Source organism: Trachymyrmex septentrionalis, unplaced genomic scaffold, assembly GCF_001594115.1.
Source record: "Trachymyrmex septentrionalis isolate Tsep2-gDNA-1 unplaced genomic scaffold, Tsep1.0 scaffold86, whole genome shotgun sequence".
Lineage (NCBI taxonomy): Eukaryota > Metazoa > Arthropoda > Insecta > Hymenoptera > Formicidae > Trachymyrmex > Trachymyrmex septentrionalis.
In genome coordinates, this window is record NW_017306049.1 from 1,947,793 (window position 1) to 1,968,837 (window position 21,045).

The 21,045-nt window shown below is 28.9% G+C and overlaps 1 protein-coding gene across 1 annotated transcript in view; it reads right to left on the reverse strand.

Moving 5' to 3' along the window:
* LOC108755213 (TOX high mobility group box family member 3-like) overlaps nucleotides 1-18,479 on the reverse strand; it is a 242,846-nt gene extending 224,367 nt beyond the window's left edge. The window contains exon 1 of the mRNA XM_018498101.1: nucleotides 18,082-18,479. Within this exon, the coding sequence (XP_018353603.1) occupies nucleotides 18,082-18,099 (18 nt within the window). The 5' untranslated portion in view covers nucleotides 18,100-18,479. The remainder of the gene's footprint in view (nucleotides 1-18,081) is intronic.
* Between the last annotated feature and the right edge of the window lie 2,566 nt (nucleotides 18,480-21,045).

Sequence of the window (21,045 nt, forward strand, 5' to 3'; positions counted from 1 at the left end):
CCTTTATTTTTCCATTCAAGAATCTTTTATATATGCAATGGAATAAGACATTTAATCTCAAAAAATTAAAGACAAAACAGCACGAAATATTATATAAAAGAAATGAATAAGATATAAAATAATAATATAGTTCAATTAGAGTAAATAAATATATATAAATAGAAGAGCTACGAGCTAGATTAAAAACAAATTAAGAACATTTGATATTTAGAAAATAAATATAAAGAAGTACAAAATAATAAACGTTTCGATGCCGATCGGCTCATTCTCAATGTTAAAACCAATTAAAAAAATTAAAATACTACAAAAGTTCTCAAGTATTAAAATTTGAACTATTGCTGAAACACATCGAAGATTCCTGTATTCCTTCGTTCTTAGATGTGTATGATCCATTAAAAATTGTGATGTTGGAAGTTGAATTCGCTTAGTATTCTGTGATTGCTCTACTATGTAAATGATAATTTCATTTTCTTCTTTTTGTATAACTAATCTGTTAACCAAACAATTTACAACTTTTAAGAATCAGATAAAAATAAATGGACGATCACACTGATTGTTACAATATATGATAATTACAATTAACAATCTATTTAAAAATAAAAATCAGATGAAATGAAATTGACAATTGTACTGATATATAAATAACCGTTACAATTAACAATAAATTCAATTACATTATTTATAATAGTTTACATATGTCAAAATAAATTAGTGCCTATCAAAATACAAATATATACATATATACCTTATTTAGTCAAATTGATGCGAGTCAAACGGTAAAAAAAAACGCAGTAGTTATTTAAATCCAATCGAAGTAATAATGCCATATCACAGCAGAGAACAAGTATCTTAAACAATATTAAACAGCATTATGAGTTAAAATAATATAGTAAAGAGGACTAATTTATTTTTAATCTGATTCGTAGCTCTTCTATTTATTTATATTAAAATAAATAAAGTACTGTTTAATTAACATTAAAATTATAATATCAAGGTCTAGCCAAGTTTTATTACATAAAAAATTTTGTGTATATAAGATATAATTTATATTACATATATTTTTTATCTATTCATCCTCTTACTGCTCAATAACTGAATTTAGATTTCGTGCTTCTTTACTGTGCAGTAACTGCTAGAAAAGCGTTTATTCGAATCTCGATTGATATCCTGAAGTAGTTTTGTTTGTTCAGTTACTAGACAAAAGTCAGTATAAATGCCAATAATCAATAAAGAATTGCATTAAATTTCTAGCAGGGAAATAATATCAGAAACAAAGGAATTTGTTACTTGCAAAAAACAATAAACGTTAATGGAATAAAAGTCAGTACTAATCGTTTCATATTAATTAACGAAGAGATACTGTAGCAACAGCAATTATTATATCAAAAGGTAACGTTATATTTCGTACTTCCATCAGTATTAATCGTTTCGTATTAATTATCGAAAAGATACTATTAGCAGAAGCAATTATTATATCAAAAGATAACGTTATGTTCTGTTTGCACACATATGTGTGTAAATATATGTTGCAATAAAATATTTTTGTACATATGCATTACGGGTTCCTATGATTATGAAAACTTTTTTCTTTTATTTTCTTTTTTCTAATGTCTTAATGCGTACAGAATATGCATGATACAGTAAATAATATGCGACGAAATACAAACATGATTTGTAGATATATACGTGCGCGTACCTGCACCTGACGCATACACATACACCACACGCTCACGTAAATATTGTATAAATAAAATGAAGCACAAAAAATATTTTCTTATCTCTGAAATCAACTCTAATAAATTGATCCTGTAAAAAATCTAATAAATTAGAATAAACAGCAAAACAACACAACATGTACCGTGTATTGCAGTTTGTAAACAAAATATTGAAAAAATATAAAGATACAATAATAAATGTAATATGAGCAAATTAGCAAAATTTTTTTTCATAATTCTCTGCAATATAAAAAAATTATCGAAACATTTATCAGCAATCATCGTAAAAAGTTCGACAACAAATGTTAAAAATAATTCATCATAACCAGAGGCATTTTCGAGCTATAATGTGTTCTTATAGAAAGAAATACAATGGGCATTTTACAGCTAAAGCAAAGTTCTACCTGGGTGTATAACCGTTTTAGATGTGAGGGGTTCCATTGTGAAGGCACTTCTCTCGGCCTGCCTGCTGTTACTCGTTTGTTGGGGAAAGGTGTTCTCCGTATTTCTCTTCGTCTTTCTTCTTTCAACTTTTTCAATGAGTTGCGCTTCGTTTGATTTCGTTTCGAACACTTGCGCAAGATCATTATCGTAAATTCGCCCTCAGCCCCCCGCCTCTCTCTCTCTCTCTCTCTCAAGTATTGAATTGAAGAGAGATGCTGATATGATTCAACATTGTGTTCTCTTTTCAACCGAGCACAGATATTAAGATCAGGAAAGCGCAGTCTATTCTTCTACATCTATAATGAAATATAAATGCTTTCTTTTTTGTTTTATCAATGTCCATCGCTATTGCGATATCGCTTTTTCACTTTCTTCTGATGAGTATTTCAATAAAAAAAATAAAAATTTATAAAAATAGCTTGTAATATTTTGAATATTCATGTAATTAGATAGTTAGATAATGAGAAGCATAACAATAATAACAAAATCGAAGTAATAATTGATCAAATATTGGATGCAGAGCTCGTTCTATATCCGCATCTATCCATTGCTTTCCTCAAAATCATTATACTGCATGCTACAAAAAGAGAAAAAAGTAGTCCAAAAGCACTCGTGTTCCAGATGGTGAGATTCAAGACCAGTTTCTAACGTCTTAAACTTTCGTTTCGAAACGGATTTTCGTCAACGCACTTCTCATATTTTATCATTATCCTCATATTTTTGAAACACAGTGGAATAATTACAAGTCAAACGACTAATTATAATATATAAAAATATAAAGCAAAATATTTTTGTAAATGATATATGATTTCTTCATTGTCGATCCATCTTTTTTTGTATTTCCTTCTTACAGAAAACTTTACGGTAAAAAAAATGAATGATAGAAAAAAAGATAGAACTCGTTCTCTTGAGGTTTCAAACTTTTATTCCTTTTGGGAAGGTTCTCTGATGGAAATTTGTGCAGCTTGACTGAATACTCAGTCAATTACTATCTAATATTACTAATTTTTCTTTATAATATAAAAATACTGCATAGTAAGTAAGCATTGTTAGTTAAAGCAATTTTACTATGCAATATGTGAATCAATCATTTACAAGAGATTTTGTATCAATATTAAGTAATTGTCCATTTTTTGTTCAGTTAAATTACACTAACGTGTAATATAATTACGTCTCGATCTATAAAGTATATCTACTTACTTTTATAAATACCTTTTTAATAAATTAAATACAATCATAAAGACATAAAAATCCGTTATCAAAAGGAAAAAGAACATTTATAAAATAAAGTTGCATGATTGCAACAATTGCATCGCTTCTTATGTCGAACAGACAAATAGAACTTGAAAAACTAGAGTATCTGAACATTAAAATAACATTCGTAGAAGCACTGTTGTCAACTATTTTGCCATAATAAACATGCGTTGCAATCATGATTTTAATTATAGGAAGGTGTAGAAATACTGTAGATAATAAAAGATTTCTTTATAAACAAGGGATTTCAGAAATATTATACATCCAGATATAGGAAAAGTTTAAATTTATAATTTGACACCGAATTTTTACATTACGCGACATTTCCATATTTAATAACAAATTTTATTTTTTCTGTTTAACAATCTCTATTTATTTATTTATTTGTAATTATTTTTTTAAACCTGTATATTCTTTTTTTTTTACTTACATATTACGTATCGTTATTTTATGCTAACATATATGTATATGTTCTTTGCGAATCTGGCATCCGACTCTTTATAAATTAAAATACATATTTTAAAAAAAAATAATTAATTATATTTATTATATATTTCGTTTGTAGTTGTTTGTAATAACAATAGTTTTGTTTGTAGTATCATATAACAAAAAATATAAAATTAAAAAGAAACCGTCATCCGATTTTAAGGCAAAAAAATTGTTAATATATTTTGATTCAGAATCGTTTGTAGTTGGTTGTAATGATTTTCCGATTTTTCGTTAAGGCCTGGTCTATAATCAATCGGGAGATGTTGTCGTATGTCGTGCGCATAACCTTCATTTTTCGTATCGGCTGTCGATGTCGGCTGCCGGGCGTTGTTTGGATTGGTTAGGTCCCATCTTTTACGACTAACGACATCCGACAAGCGTCAGCCGACTTGATTGTAGACGAGATCTAATGGTTGCACTGTTTAAAAACTACACCAAATTTACAATAAACAAATTACGTAACTTCGTCAATTTTTGAGATATCTCTAATCCGTTTGCGGCATCTTCTTAGAATCGTTTGTACCTGTTTATAGTAATTTTCCAATTGTTTGTAGTTGCACCGTTTAAAAGTACAACAAATTTACAATAAACAAACTGAGTAACTTTGACTAAATATCTCTAATCTGATGCAACTACAAATTTCCGGAAAATCACTACAAATAACTACAAATAATTCTAAGAAAAATGCCGCTAACAAATTAGGGATATCTAAAAAAAATGGCAAAGTTACGTAATATGTTTATTGTAAATTTGATGTAACTTTTAAACGGTGCAATTACAAATAATCGGAAAATGACTACAAACAATTCTGAATCGATATTGACAATTGATTTTACCTTAAAGTCGGGTGACAATCATTTTTTGAAAATTTTAGTTTTTATTATGTGAAACTACAAACAAAACTATTGTTCTTACAAAACAAACAACTACAAATGAAATACTAGCATTTCTTTATAAAAAAAATTTAATTTAGAAAAATCGGGTGTTCTGGTTCACAAAAGTTTTTTTGATACCTATTTTGGATATTTAATCACATTTTTTTTTACTTTCTCAAACAGAACTATTTCTAAAGTACATCAAGAACTCTGGAACTATTCAAAATCTATCCAGAACTCTAATGAAAAATGATTTTTTTTTGGAAAAATGGAGAGCTGAGTGAAGTTAGCCCCGTATCTTTAAATCGCACTTTCATGCCTTTAATACAAGAATTATTTCTTAAAACTATCAGAAACTCTGGAATTATCGAAAATCTATACAGAACTCTAAAAAAAATTGATTTTTTAAAACCCTTGAAAGGCCAACTTCATAGGGATTTGTTAAGGAGAATATTGATCTAATATAATATTGTCCAAATAATGCACAAAAGAATCATGCAGATTGACATTAAAATCACCTAAGCAGATCAGGGCGTCATGGAGCAGAAAACGCTAAACAATTCGAAGACACGCAACTCTGAAAGTGAAATCTTTCGCTTTCGGAAGACGGTAAATAGAAATTGCAACATGTTTACTACGGAGATACAAAATAGCACCGATTATATCAATAGATAAATTCGCAAGAGGTATGAATAAGTCGATAGGTGAACTTTTAATATATAGAACAACCCTCTCCCCCACTACGCAAACCGATTACTCTATCGCGACGTAAGAAATTGTAATTCTGAATAGTATAAAATGAAGAATCATCTCTCTTACGCCACGTTTCAGACTAATTATCTTTAGATCCTCTTAAGACAATAAAAAATTATCGGAAATCTATGTAGAACTGTAAAAAAATTATTTTTTTTTAGATAATAAGTTAACTTCACAGAGATATCACGCTATATGTGACGTTAATAAAAACATTTTGCTAATTTATTTCATACGATTATACAGATTGTGGATTTCGGAATTTGGCCTTGCTCATAAGTGGAAACATAAGCGAGAACATTAGACGGAGGCCAAAACGAAGCCTAATTTTATAAATTTTTTGTAGAAAAACGGAAAGAGATAGAGGAGTCGGGTTTGTTCCATTGAAGATCATACCTTTCTATATTTATCATTATAATTTTACTAAAAAATAAAATCACCATTCAAATTTTCGTACATGTTTTACAAAACGCGGTTTGCAGTGCTACTCGCACAAGACTCGTCTGAAAACAAAATGGCATAAGTTTTATAAAATTGAGACATAGATCTTATGCTTGACGTAGTCATTTTTTAAATATTGAATAAAATGGCAGTTGGCCAAAGTTAACATAATAATTTTTCACAAAAAAAATTTTCCTTGTTTTTGACTATGAAAAAAAAAACTAAGCATCATAGAAAAAAAATCCTATGTCAAGAACTAGTTTTCAGTATGTAGAAAGTGTATAAAATTGCAAATTGATTGGTCGAGCCGTCTTCAAGATATAGTGGTCACGCGTTTTGAAAACTATATTTTAAGAAAAACGCGTTTAAAGTCTTACATTCAGTTTACTTTTCGTTGCTAACGTTTCAATCTTTTTAGTTGCTCGTCCAGACAAGACTGTTATCCAACCATCCGTATTTTTATAGTAAATGCTCTGAGACTTGTTATTGATAAATACAAAAAAATAGAGGAAGACTATTTCTTTAACCTGCGCGAACCGTCCCACAATAACCGTACCTGGTGATCTGAATATAGGCGATTGAAAATAAAATTTTCAACTTTTCCATTGAAAAATAAATTTCTTGTAAAATAATCTCTATTTAGTGTGTAAAATTTTAGAAGTACAATATTTTTCTCAAAAGAAAATATAAATAAATAAAATTCTAATTAAAAATAAAATTTGAAAAAGATGCTTTATCTTCCTACGACCAAATTAATGAAATAATCAATACGTCATTGAATAAGATATTTTAAACTATTGTAATAATATGCAAATTAAATTATTCTTTTAAAGTTAAATTACTATTAAATTCACTTCTAAATAATTATTTAAATAAAAACAATTTTTTTATAATAAACATATAATTTGACATAAAAAAAAAGGAATCAAAAACTCACAAATGAGGATGCATTGTAGACATTAAATAATGATTTTTTTAATTTTTTTATAAAGGATCTGCAGAGAGTATGAATTATTAATTCTTATGTACACTCACACGCAAATAAAACAATAAAGCAAAAATGACCCTTTCTGCTTCAATGTTGAATAACTCGGAAAAGAAATCGTATAGAGATCTATAAAAAAGCAAATTGAAGATAAAAATTCATACTTTTGATTGTTGTAAACCGCATTTTTGTGTGATCTTCACTTCATGCTACAGACATTTGTAAAATTTGTACAAAATTTGTACAAATTTCTATATTTGACGGATATCCATTTGTGTCCGTATAGTTCTATACAGGATCAGATTGAAATATCAATTACCGATTTCGAAAGTAGAGATTTAAAATTTCAAAAGGCTTTTTTAAACATCTCACTACGATTATTTTTCACTAAGTTATTGCTATTTGAAAATATTAAAAATTTGTGCAAAAATTTAGTAGCCCATTTTTTTGCACATTAAATTTTTGCACAAATTTTTAATATTCTCAATAAAAAATCGTCATAGCAAGATATTTAAAAAAGCTTTTTAAAGCTTGAAATCTCTACTTTCAAAATCGGTAATCGATATTTCAATCTGACAGATTCTATAGTCCTATATGGAGCTATACGGACACAAAGGGATATCCGCCAAATATGAAAATTTTGTACAAATTTTACAAATGTCTATGGCGTGAAGTAAAGATCACACAAAAATGCGGTTTATAGTAATCGAAAGTATGAATCTTTACCTTCAATTTGCTTTTTTATAGACCTTTATACGATTTTTTTTCATCAAGTTATTCAACATTGAAACAAAAAGGTCCGTTTTTGCTTCGTCGTTTTTTTTTGCTTGTGAGTGTACATAAGAGTTAATAATTCTTACTTCTGCAAGTCTGCAGATTTTCTATAAAAAAATTAAAAAATCATTATTTAATGTCTATATAAAGCATCCTCATTTGTGAGTTCTTTTTTATTCCTTTTTTTTCAGTAAAGTCAAATTATATGTTTATAAAAAATTAATTATTATTCAAATAATTATTTAAAAGTAAATTTAAAAATAATTTAACTTCAAAAGAATAATTTAATTTGCATGTTATTAGTTTAAAATATCTTATTCAATGACGTATTGATTATTTCATTAATTGTAGGAAGATTGAGCTTTTCAAATTTTATTTTTAATTATAACTTTATATTTTCTTTTGGGAAAGATATTGTTATTTCTAAAATTTTATATACTAAATAGAGATTATTTTACAAGAAATTTAGTTTTCAATGAAAAAATTGAAAATTTTATTTTCGATCGCTATATTCAGATCGGTACCACTGAGCGTTCTGTCGCAGACGCGCCTGTACCTGTTGTCTTCAACGCGCTCCTATTGGTATATAACTTCATGTAACTCTTTTATTTTTCGTCGAATTAATTTAATATATAACTCTACAAAAACATTCTTAAGACATTATATATTTTAAAAACATCGATACAAAAAAAAATCGATTTTTCACAATCTTTAGGTGTATATGCCCCCATAAATGATTAGATCCATAAGAACCAATCGTTCGGTAAACAAGCTGTAGAGTAAAAAATGAGCGAAAAAAATAGTTGCAAATTATTATAATTTAACTATAATTTAACTATAATTTAAATATAATTTATAATTCTTTGGTCAACTATATAATTGTTTTACCGTGCATATTATAACTGCTTCAACACTGAAATATGATCATTACATAACGTACTATGACATGCATTAAGTTTTTCCTTATCATACAAATTAGTTCCTTCTTACCGTATCTCTTAATTATTATTATTATGTAAAGTTAGCCAATGTTAAGAAAAATATAATAGTTACATTCACCATAATGACAATTGCATCTATTAGATAAAATTTTTATTTACCATTAGTACACTGTTAAAAATGTCATGAAATTTCATGAACTTTTTATATACCTATAATGGTAAATGATATTTAATGTACATGTTAACGAAATTAAATTCAAGTAAATTAAAATATATAAGTGTATTAAAATAAAATACTTACATATTTTAATATACTTTTAATATATAAATAATATTTCAAGTCAGTATAAATTAAATAAACTTTAATGTACATGTTCGTTAAATTTGGTGCTTTCTACGGCAATTGTGTGACAAACCCATCAACTGTTTTACTGCCTTCTAGACTGTTCTATACACGTGTTTGTGTTGTGTTGATTACCGTGGAAAGCTACGTTTATTAGTGCATATTGTGAATATAAGAATGTAAGTATTTCAATGTAAGTATAATGTTGATTCTACAATGAGTCGATAGTCAGTCTTATCGATGAATCGCGATGTAATTGGTCAACAGTCGACTTGTATGACTATAAATGATTTTTGTAAGACTGGTCAAATTCGACTTTATTTTTTCCTATTAGTCAAGCTAAACGACTCGCTGTATACTTTACAGCTTGTAGATGTAAAAGCTTATATATGTAAAAGATCATAGTCACCTATTATAGCTGGTTAAGACTCGAGATTTTCCGATTTCCGACTACTGAATATCTCTGACTCATTGAATATCTCATAGAATCAACATTATACTTACATTCTTATATATGTATACGAAAGTATTATACATAATTACATTTTTTACACCAGTGATTTTCTTAGTTTATACTGCGATATGCATGCACGCACGCATATATCCTATGTATTAAAAGTAATGAACATGTATATTATATAAACTCAATAAAAGTATATATATTACAAGTAACACAGATGTTAATAAAATTTAAAATAAATGAATATTCATATACAATATTCATTATTTTTCATTGACGAACTTGAATGAAGGTTCTTTTACATGTTAATTAAAAGTTAAGAAATTTCTAACAATGTATCTAAACATTCTACTATATTAATAGTTCAGACTATCATAATTTATAGTACAATTTTTCCATATTTGAGAAAACTATACACAAAGTTATTATTGTTAATATTAAAGCAGTAATAACTGTAAAAATGGATCCTAATCATAATGTTTTACCCACGCAATTATAATCACAAATATCACATACTTTTCTCTACGTCTATTAAGCTGACACAGCCACTTCAGCACAATCAAACGCGACCTACACTACATTTTTTGGTTACTTTTTTGCTAATTTTTTGTTGTATGCAGATTTTTGCTCTAGCTGATTCGCTAAAACTCATGACTATGCTAGTTTAAGGGAATCCTAAAGCGAAGCCTGAACTCTGACAAAGTCATCAGAGATCGCTGTTTTTCCAGCGCATCGATATGTCTTTGTACTACCACACCAATATCTCATGCAACCTACACGCAATCGCACGTTCGTGTCAATTTTCATAACAAATTCGTCGCGATAAAATGTCTAACAAGTCTAATTCTAAGAACTTCACGTTATTTGTTTCTGCAAACTAGTAGTGTTTGTGGATTACTATTTTGTAAGTACAGATTGCAAAACTTTCGTATCAAGCAAATGTTGTCACAACTTGACAGCTTGAGACGCCACGTTACATTAAGAAATGCTAAAAAATATATTAATTTCGAAATTTTTAGTTTTGGGCATAAACTTCACCTCACAAACACGTTAATGCGTAAACTTTAATTCTGGAAAAGAATTTTCAAATCTGTGAAAGAGAAAAAAGTATTTATTATACAAAAATTATATGATTTAGTTGGTAATACAGACGGCTCTAGGATCTTCTTAAGATTAAAATTAGCACAGCCACAAAAAAAGAAACGAATGAAAAATCAAGTACATATTTTTAAAGAGTTATTTTTTTCTAATTTTTTGCTGTTTTAAGCAAACAATTCAGATTCAAGATATTCTTAGAGCAATTAATTCTAAAAACATTTTGAGACCAATATTAGCCTAACAATTAAATATTTTAATTTTATTTTACTCTTGTATGCGAGCTAGCACAATCACAATATTGGTCTACTTTTTTTAGTAAAAAATTCGAATTCGATATATTCTTAGAGCAATTAATTCTAAAAATATTTTACCGAAATTAAATGCTTAAGCCCAGTAATTAAATGCTTTAATATACTTTGTAGGCAAGCTAGCATAGCCACACTATTGGTCGTATTTTTGACTTAAACAGTGAGCAAAAAATCGGGAATAGAGCAAAACATTGGCAAAAAAACAGATCTTTAAAAGTATGTACTTGATTTTTTATTTATTGCTTATGTTCTTTGTGGCTGTGCTAATTTTAATCTTAAGCTAGCACAGCAATGAGTTTTAGCAAATCAGCTGGAGCCAAAAAATTAGAAATTGAGCAAAAAATTAGCAAAAAAATAGTTTAAAAATGTGGTATAGATCGTTGAAGATCGTTGGCTGTGTCAACTTAATCGATGTCTTTTCTCTCTGCATAGATATATGTATGTACAATGCAAAAATCATTTATCAGATAGGATATCTTAAAAACTCTACTTTATACAATAAGAAATAAAGATTTATATTATGAATTATGAATAAAAATATTGTTTTTATGTTCTAAATTATTTTGCTCAAAAGTAATATTGTCTGAAAATTATCTAGATAAAATGATCTATAATTTTATTTTATCTAGAGAAACTTCAAATAAAATCATCTCTATTTTATTTAATTGTAAGATACGTATAACAAAATAAAATTTTATTCTCAACAAATAAGCCATCTATGTCATTTTTTTTAATTTTTAATCAGATATATTTTACAAAAAAATATATTTTGTACACAACACAATCAATTTTTTTCATAACAATACGTATTAAAAAAAAAGTCATAAATACTATTTGCTTCGCAATACTTTAACATTTTTCTCTCAATGTGTAATTTATTACGTATAATTTAACTTTATCTGTATAATTTTTTGTTATCTAAGCGCAACACTGCTTGTATGCAATTTCGAAATAAGAACTTTTTGCTCTCAAGGCGGAAAAGTAAGATATCGTATTCTTAATTTTATATTTATAACAGATACATAAAAACTTAATTATAATTCGAAATTAGAGACTGACGAAAATAAATTAAGAAAAATAATCATTTTTAATCAGAATCTGCTTATATTTCGTTATGAATTTATATACGTAGTGTAGCAATAATGTTCGGTGAATGTAATGAGAAAATAAATATCACTTAATTTATATACAAATGATTCTTACTTTTTCAAAGTAATCTTCTCTACAGACAATATATTTCTGACAATGTTCGTACAATTGCGAAATTGTGAAGTCATTTTTCGATCTTAAGTCTCGTTGTCACACAATCTCAAGTAGAACTCAAAAATAATATTATAAAGGCCGTCATTATGCCTTTATTTGTCATAAATTTATTTTTAAGTACCAAATGATAACGCCTATAACATTATGACTTCATTATGACTCTGTCTATGACTCTGTTATGACTTCTATATGAAATCCTGATTCAAAGCAATTCTTGAATCAGCGTTACATTATTTTGAATCACTCTCCCAATTCCCCTGATCTTGCTCCAGCAAAAATTTTCTTGTCTAAACTAAAGGAGACAATGAGATTCGATTTATAAGCATTTCGAACATTCAGTACCATGTGACGTAAGACCTAAGGTGATATACAAAGATGATTTTTTTATAAAATTTCCATAAACTATACAATTGTTGGAAGTGTATTATTTCTTGCGAGATTATTTTGAAAGACGACAAAAATCTTATATATTAAGTGGTGTGTATAACATTTACTGATGTGTATAACTTTATTGCTACACCATGTACATGTCTAATTCTGCAAACCGAACGTCGAAATCTTTTTCAGTCTTAAAATCTAATCATAAATAGAAATTGAATAACATAATATCATAAGCAATTGGATAATATTCTAATAAACGTTTTAGAAGGATATTAGATAATAATGTAATACAAATAAGCATTTTAAAAGCTGTAAGTATTGCGAAAGATATTACCTCAACCGGAATTTAAACCCGGATTTCAAAGATTTAAATATATGATCTGCAATAAAAAGTAAAGAACATTTAAGAAATAAACAATTAATCTAGAAAATAAGTGTTGTCGTGTAAAAGCTTATCATATTAGTTCCTCAATTCTTATATATTCCTATCAAAATTAAAGTTCCAGTTAATTTTTAATTTGTTCAATTTATTAAATTTCCGTTAATGTTTGATATTATCAATATAAATATTTTATAACTTTTCGAAATAATATATAAAACATAATCATTTATTTATCTCCATTATATTAGATGTTTTTCATATGTTTTGAATATGCAAAACATGTATGTGTTGAGTAATGACTATGCGACGCACAATGTTTAGAACAATACAATAGAACCATCTTTTTCTTGAAATATCCGTCATAGCATAAATATCTTCTTTCGATGGCGGTCTTTCATGCAACGATAAATGCCACATAATGGACTAATAAACAAGACACTAAACAGCAACAAATATTAAAAATGTGCTATTTAAAATTGCTATTTTTCCAGAAATATTAAAGACATCGACGATGAATATTTATCAATCTAAATTTTAAGCGTATCGTATAACGTGATAAATTAAGGAATTTAAAAAGTTGACCGTCGATTTAAATTCGAATTTAGTTAAGACTATCGGTGCGGCAGCAAAATCATTTCGATGTTGATAAAAAAATTTAGTCTTATTTTTAATTTAATAATTGCTTAATAGGTTTTCTCTATTACAAACATTAATTTCATTAATATGCATGGCGTGTTCCTAGAGTAAAAGATATACACGTATATGTATATATATGTATATATGCGTGCAATTGTCTTCATTTTGTCAGTAACGAATTGTTTAATTTTAATTTCTTTATAACTTTTTTTGAAAAATGGACAAAGAACAATTACGCGTGGATAAACGCGTACGCATAATGGACGATTAAATCCCGTATGTAATTAGGAAGTAAACACACTTACGTGTACAGTGGCAAATTGTTTAACTTTAATTTGCTTATAACTTTTTTTGAAAGATGAACAAAAGAAAATTATACGTGGACAAACGCGTACGCATGGTGGACAATCGATTTCCGTATGTAATTCGGAAGATTTAACATGGGGATTTAACATGCTACAATTTCTTATTTATTTGTAATTTTTTTTTCGAGAATGAACAAAAATTTATTTTTGTGGACAAATGTGGAGAAATAGTGGACAATCGAATGCAATGTAGATTTTGTTAAAATTCGCATTTAGGAGTGTCAGCTTCACAGATCTGTTCAATGTAACGATCCGTACAGTTTTTAACACTTTCGGCAGTTAAAAAAAATTGAAACGTGAATAATCATCTATTTTATAAGGCTATAACATGCGATATAAAAATTAAAAAAAAATTTTTTTTCATAAAGAAAATCGAAGTCATCTTAAATTTTTTTCACTAGTACAATACAATTTTTTTCTATAATGTTGTAGGAGTCTTCAAGATGAAATCAAATCACTACCGAAATATCACTTTTATTGATATTTTATTGATACTTAATATCAAATTAGCATTATTTGTAATAGCAGTACTTACAACCTCTGACAAGACACAGAACATACGAGTATACATACATACGTACATGTATTTAGTAAAATATGCAATAAAATTAATAAAACAACAATAAAAGTGACATTTTGATAGTGATTCGTCTTGAAAACTCCTACAATATTATGGAAAAAAATTGTAGGTGCTATTTAAAACATTTAAGATAATTTTGATTTTTTTAAATAAAAAAACATTTTTTAAATTTTTTATCGCATATTGTAGCCTGTATAAAACAGATAAATATTCAGCTTTTAAATTTTTTTTTAATTGACGAAAGTGTCTGAAAAATCATACAGATCGTTATGCTGAACACCCTATATATGCCAGTAAAATTAGTCGAACAATATAAATGTCATTATATTACGAATTATTAATACGATATTCTAGGATAGTGAACACATGTATTTCAAGGATAATCAACATTATATTATAAAGCTGTGATCAATGTTACTTAATTAGTTATCTATTAATTTGTTAATAATTTGCAAGTATAAAGATTTTGATAGATGCACAATAGGCCTTTCATTTGTAATCAATGTTAAATGAAATTTTGTTTTTTATTCTTCCAAGTTTCTTATTTAGGATTTGACAGCGTTTTCAAAAATAAAAACTTTAAGGAAGAAAGAAAAGCAGATTTTGATTTAAAAAATTGAAATATTACAAATTATACAATTATTAATGTTTCGATTATTTGAAAAGTGAGATCAATTCTGAATACAATTGAATATCATATAATCGATAAATTGCAAGTAAATTACTATTTGTTGGATCTATATTTTTACCATAAAACAAAGAAACGCATTTATGGATCGTCTTTCAAAAATAGCATATTAATACAAATTACTTCAAATTTATTTTTGCAAATAATATCTTACTTTGTTATTTATGTTTATTATTATATAACAATCCATATGGATTGTATCTTCCGAAATACAAATTGCATGGTATTATAAGAGCTTCTATCGCTTTCTATCGAACATTGCGCTGTAACACCGATGTGAGGAGTTACCAACGAGACTACATATACAAAATTATCACAAGTAATTTCCATGTTCATTTGCGTATCTAAAATTAATTTCTTACATATTCGAATTCTTGTCAAACATTGAAGATAATCTCGTGTGAAGTTGAAACGTTTGTCCTTCGTAAATTTTGTTATTATGTTCTGTTATCAATTTTATTGTTTTTTTTTTCTGTTTTATATTTTTATCTCTTCATATTGTTAATAAATATATTGACACGTAATCTCTTTATACATTGAATTACTTGAGTCGTTTTCTTATAATTTTAGTCTTGCTTTACTTTTTCAAAAGAAAAATAATAGTAAAAATTAGAGTCTGATTGAAATTTTGGTTTCGATTTCGATTTCAATCAGTTTCGGTCAAAACGCATCAGTGATTGTTCAAGAAACAATTGTCCGATTTTAATTATTAACTCGTTGATTAAGCTTGAGACAATTTGAATACAAACTTTGTGATCTTAATAACTGTGATTTGATTTCCTTAAAAGTTCATGCAATATATTTATACTATAATGATATTATTATATCATTATAGTTGAAAATTTTAATAAAATCTTGTTTTTTAAATAGTACATAAATTTGCCATAATTTCTGAAAACCGGACGATTTCTGTAAAATTAATTCAAAAATATCAATTTCGACTCCGGCCGACAAAAATGCGACTCCGTTAGCCTCTCTCTCTCTCTCTCTCTCTCTCTCTCTCTCTCTCTCTCTCTCTCTCTCTTTCTCTCTCTCTCTCTCGTTTTTTCTTTAGCAATTATTAGCAACTATTTAAGTTTCGTTTTCGACCAAAATTTAATAACCAAATATTCGTTTTCAGTTTCGGCTGGAGGTCAAAATGTGATTTCGATCGAACTCTAGGAAAAACGCAATGTTACATGTTACATTAATACAAATATTTATATTGACAAAAATATTATTTATCATTTCATTGCAAAATGTTATTTTATAGACAATGTTTCTAATCGTAAAGTATTATATTTAGAAAAAAAAATGTTAAAAGTGAAAACCGTACACAAAACGGATTTCATTTTTCGACTGGCAACCACAATTATAAGAGAGAGAGAGAGAGAGAGAGAGAGAGAGAGATCACAAATTGTCTGAGAATTCAAAATTACTCACGTTTTGATCTTGTAATATAAGTACCATTATTTTCATTTTTTTTAAGTTTGTAAGATTATTCCCATCATTTCTAGACAAAAGTCAAAATAGTGAATGAATTAAAAAATAGTTAATTTTATTTCAAAAAAACATTACAATATTACATTTTAAAAAAATCACGAATTATATTAATATATACGAGAATTAATATGATTTATGAAAATAAAAGTAAATAATGGATAGTTGAGTAAACATAATTTTTTACATAGAAACTAATTTTTCCGCGCGTATATGAAATTACTTAAAACTAGATCGATTTACGCGTTATTTGAAAGATGAACATTTATTTTATCGTTGTATACATGCGAGTACGTTTTCGATGATGGGACTAAACAGTGCATTCGTTTCGATGCAATTCATTGGAAGAGTACAGAATATGCGAGTTTAATTTGCGTCAGCATTGCATTGTAATTTATATCATTAATAAGAATTTTCCGAATGTTGATTATACGTAACAGTAAGATCAGCCCTAATTAAACCACTGCCAATCAGCGATTCAGTATATAAAAAAACAAAGTATTTTTTACGAGATTGAGACAGTTTCATCATGTACATTTGTTTCGTAGCGAACGTATAGCGTGCGAGATGTTATTTCGAATGTATTTAGTCCTTACTTCGTCTTAATCTCGACCTTAATTAATGAAAATGGATTATGAATCATTCACAGCCTACCTCCTCGACGACTATTATTATCTGCTATTAAAAATTAGTACTCTGCGCAATCTCATGATCAATGATGTAATCGCTATTGGCTGCAATCGCTGGAACGATTAATTCACTGTGTTCGCCTTGAGCATAAAGCGTACTATATTAAATGTGTGCTTTTGTTTATACAACAGAAAGGTCCGATAAACACGTCCAAGTTAAATTTACCTAATACAGATTTATGATGAATAAGCGATCGATTGAGCGACTTACTGGTTAATTATTCTGTCGTATATGTGAAATATATGTTGTGAAATGCAAACTCGTAGGAAATTTGTATTTTCCATACGTATATCATTAAAAAATAATTACGGATCATAACTTATTCGAAAGAAATGATGCAGAAAGAGAAAGGACGAGAGAGAAATCGATCGTATTACAATTCAATCGTTGAGTTGTGTTGATATTTACCGCGTTGCAGAAGACGAGGAAATAAACTTTAATCAATAATTGATAGGAAAAACATTAAAAAAGAATAAAAATGGAAGAGAGAGAGAACGTTACATTACGAAACCGTCCCGTGGGTACTCGGGAAATTCCACGCCCTCGTACTTCACACTGATTCTCGAGATGGCGCCATGTACCGTAACGAGATATTTGCTAGAAAATACGTTTATACGTATTCACACACGCGATTCTTTATTCCCCCTTAGCATTGTTAACTCTAGATTGTTCTAGATTCTGTTGTAATGCTAATTGCATCGGTTAAAGTAAACGTAATAACATTTCGAATAACTTACCGGCACAAAATTCAGCATGCAATATATAACTCTGCACGCACGCTCGCGCTACGTCAATCTCCAGATCGAATGGTGAAGAATGCGATTAGAGAAACACTTGAAGAGTTGATGTACCCGTAATTAGAATCTCTTTGTTGACACTCGCTTCACACGAATGTACACGATCACTACACTTCGCGAATAAATCTCACTCACAATTGAACAACAGACAGCGAAGAGAGGTAATAAGCGAGGTTAGGTAATAGGAGCACGCGGTGCGATACCTTTTCGACTACAATAAGTTTCGTTCGTAAAACAACACGTTCTAAAAACGATGAATGACAGCGTGGCTGAGCATGACTGAGCGTGACAGGCGACGAACACTCCTCACGGTGGTCGACGCGGCAATGTGATTCCGGGTATATTGGTTTGCTGCAATGGGTGGCGATGGTGGGGTACCGCGATAGGGGAGGACGGTACTGCTACGCGTGTGTTGGTTGGTGAGATTGCACAGCGTTCGGTGCGGTGCGGTGCGGTGCGGTGGGGTGCGGTGCGGTGCGGTGCGGTGCGGTGCGGTGCGGTGCGGTGCGGAGGGGAGGGGGAAGGAGAGGAAAAGAATTCTATAAGCGAGACTGCGAGAATATATGGTAGCTGACTGAGAGGTATCTAGTAGTGAGCGAGGAGGAAGGGAGTATATATGGTAGTTGCAGAGAGGCTAACAGGGCGAGCGCCTCGAAAGGGTGAGGCAGATGGCTGTTTGTAATCTCTTTGAATAGCACGTTTTCCATCTACAGACTAAATGCTCCGCTTATTAACGTCGTGATTTTACGATGTAACGCGGAGTCAACTTTGAGTTGCGATAATTGAATGTACGTGAAGCGACGAAACAGACGCAATAATGAGGAGAGGAATAAGTTCTATTCATTGTTTACGATAAAAACGATAAAAACGATAAAAACGATAAAAACGATAAAAACGATAAAAACGATAAAAACGATAAAAACCATATCATAACGAGGGGATTGTATCATGCGTTATAAAGCAGTTTGTCCCAAATTTAAAAATCGCTTTTCGGTTTCTACGTTTATTTTAGACTTATGCTCGGATAATCGACAAGTAAAGCACACGATATTTGGAATGTGCATCTAGATAATGAAAGGATAAAGAAGCCCATTATTTGTGCAATGTTATGAATTATTGTTAATATTTATATCGTGTATCCCATAGGTATCCTATAGCATGTCGCAGTGTGGCGTGGCTTTCGTGAAAAAAGAAGTCTTCAGTTTGAATACCTGCTAGTAGCGTGATCGTTTACGTCGATTAAGCCAACATGTGTTCGAGGAGTGTGTAAACACATCCATTAAGTTTCAAAGTACAAGAGCAAATGTGTTTCGATACTACTAGTACATTGTAAGGCATAGTCCATTTATCCTACAATTTACAAGTACAAATACTCTATTTATCGCGAGTTTATGAATGTTTTTTCAAAAAATTTTATATTTTAATTATATAAAACTTGATGAGAACATATAATGTGTATTGATGTAGTCGATTTATTAGGTATTGACTTAAAGCGTTAGCAATTTAATATGAATTTCGCAACTGACAGAAATTCCATTTTTGTCGTGATAAAGAATCAATTAATTTAAACTCTTTGTAATTAATAGATATTTGAGTTTTTTTGCAGGACAAGATTACCAATGACAAAAACATGAAGAAAAATTCTTATACCATAAACATAGTTTGTTGTAAAGGTAAGATAGAACAGATAGATAAATAAAGATTACTCTACGACTTCTGTTTGAACGCTCATGCGCTTTAAGCGTTTATAATCATCATTCTGTCTTTATTGTTCACTTAAAACAAAGCGCTGGAAATGCTAAAGTGCCCAAACAAAACGCAGCCTCTATACATATATATATATGTGTGTGTGTGTGTGTGTGTGTGTGTGTGTGTGTGTGTGTGTGTGTGTGTGTGTGTGTGTGTGTGTGTATACATGTATGTATATATGAACATAAGCGCTTTATAAAGAGATTGTAGAAAGATTTAATATTCAATTAGGACAAATAATTGAAAAGAAAGAGCATTACAAATTTGTCACATACGTTTTATGTATAAATTTATATCAGTTTCATGAAGACAGTTATTCGGTATCGACGATACGATGGAAATTTAATCTAGTAGAATATAATTATAAAAGAAGAATATTCAGTTTATTACTGACTTTGAATAAATTAAAAGAAAAAAAGCTGTTAAGGTAACTAATAATTTCCAGTCAGAAAAATCTTCAGTGAAGAAAGAAACAAAAGGCTAAAGAAAATATCTTCTTGTCATAATCGTGACAGAGAGATGTTTTATGTGATCTTCAAACGATAACATTAAATACGGTCCGTTTATTTATCGCTCCGGATTCGAGTTTGTTTTAGAAATACTCGGCATCGTGTGAATAATACCTGCATCTGTTGGCCTAGATAACGAGCTCTAACAGTGTTGGTGAGAGGGGAGGGAGAAGAAAGAGAGAATGATGGCGAATGGATCTAGAGGAAACAGGAAAGGGAGAAAGAAATAGAAAGTGAGAGAGAGAAAGAGAGAAAGAGAGAGAGGAAAAGATTTGTCATGTTTCATTATAAATACCATCGCAGTCAAGAAGCCAGTTGAGCAAGTTTTATCTTCCAAATGCTTTTAGGAGAACCAGCCTTTCCTCTCATCAATCATTTATTTTTTACAGAAGATCGACTTTGAACATCATTAGCCATTGATTTGTTTTTTTTTTATAGAGCATAGCACTTATTACATCGTTTAATATGTTTAAATGTAGATATTAGACATATAGATACAAGAACATATCGAGAAATAGTCTGTTTAGATTAATTGTTTACGTGCTATTCTGAAGATACACTCACCTGCATCTTTATATATATATATATATATATATATATATATATATTGAGTGTATATGTATATACATACATATTGTACATATAC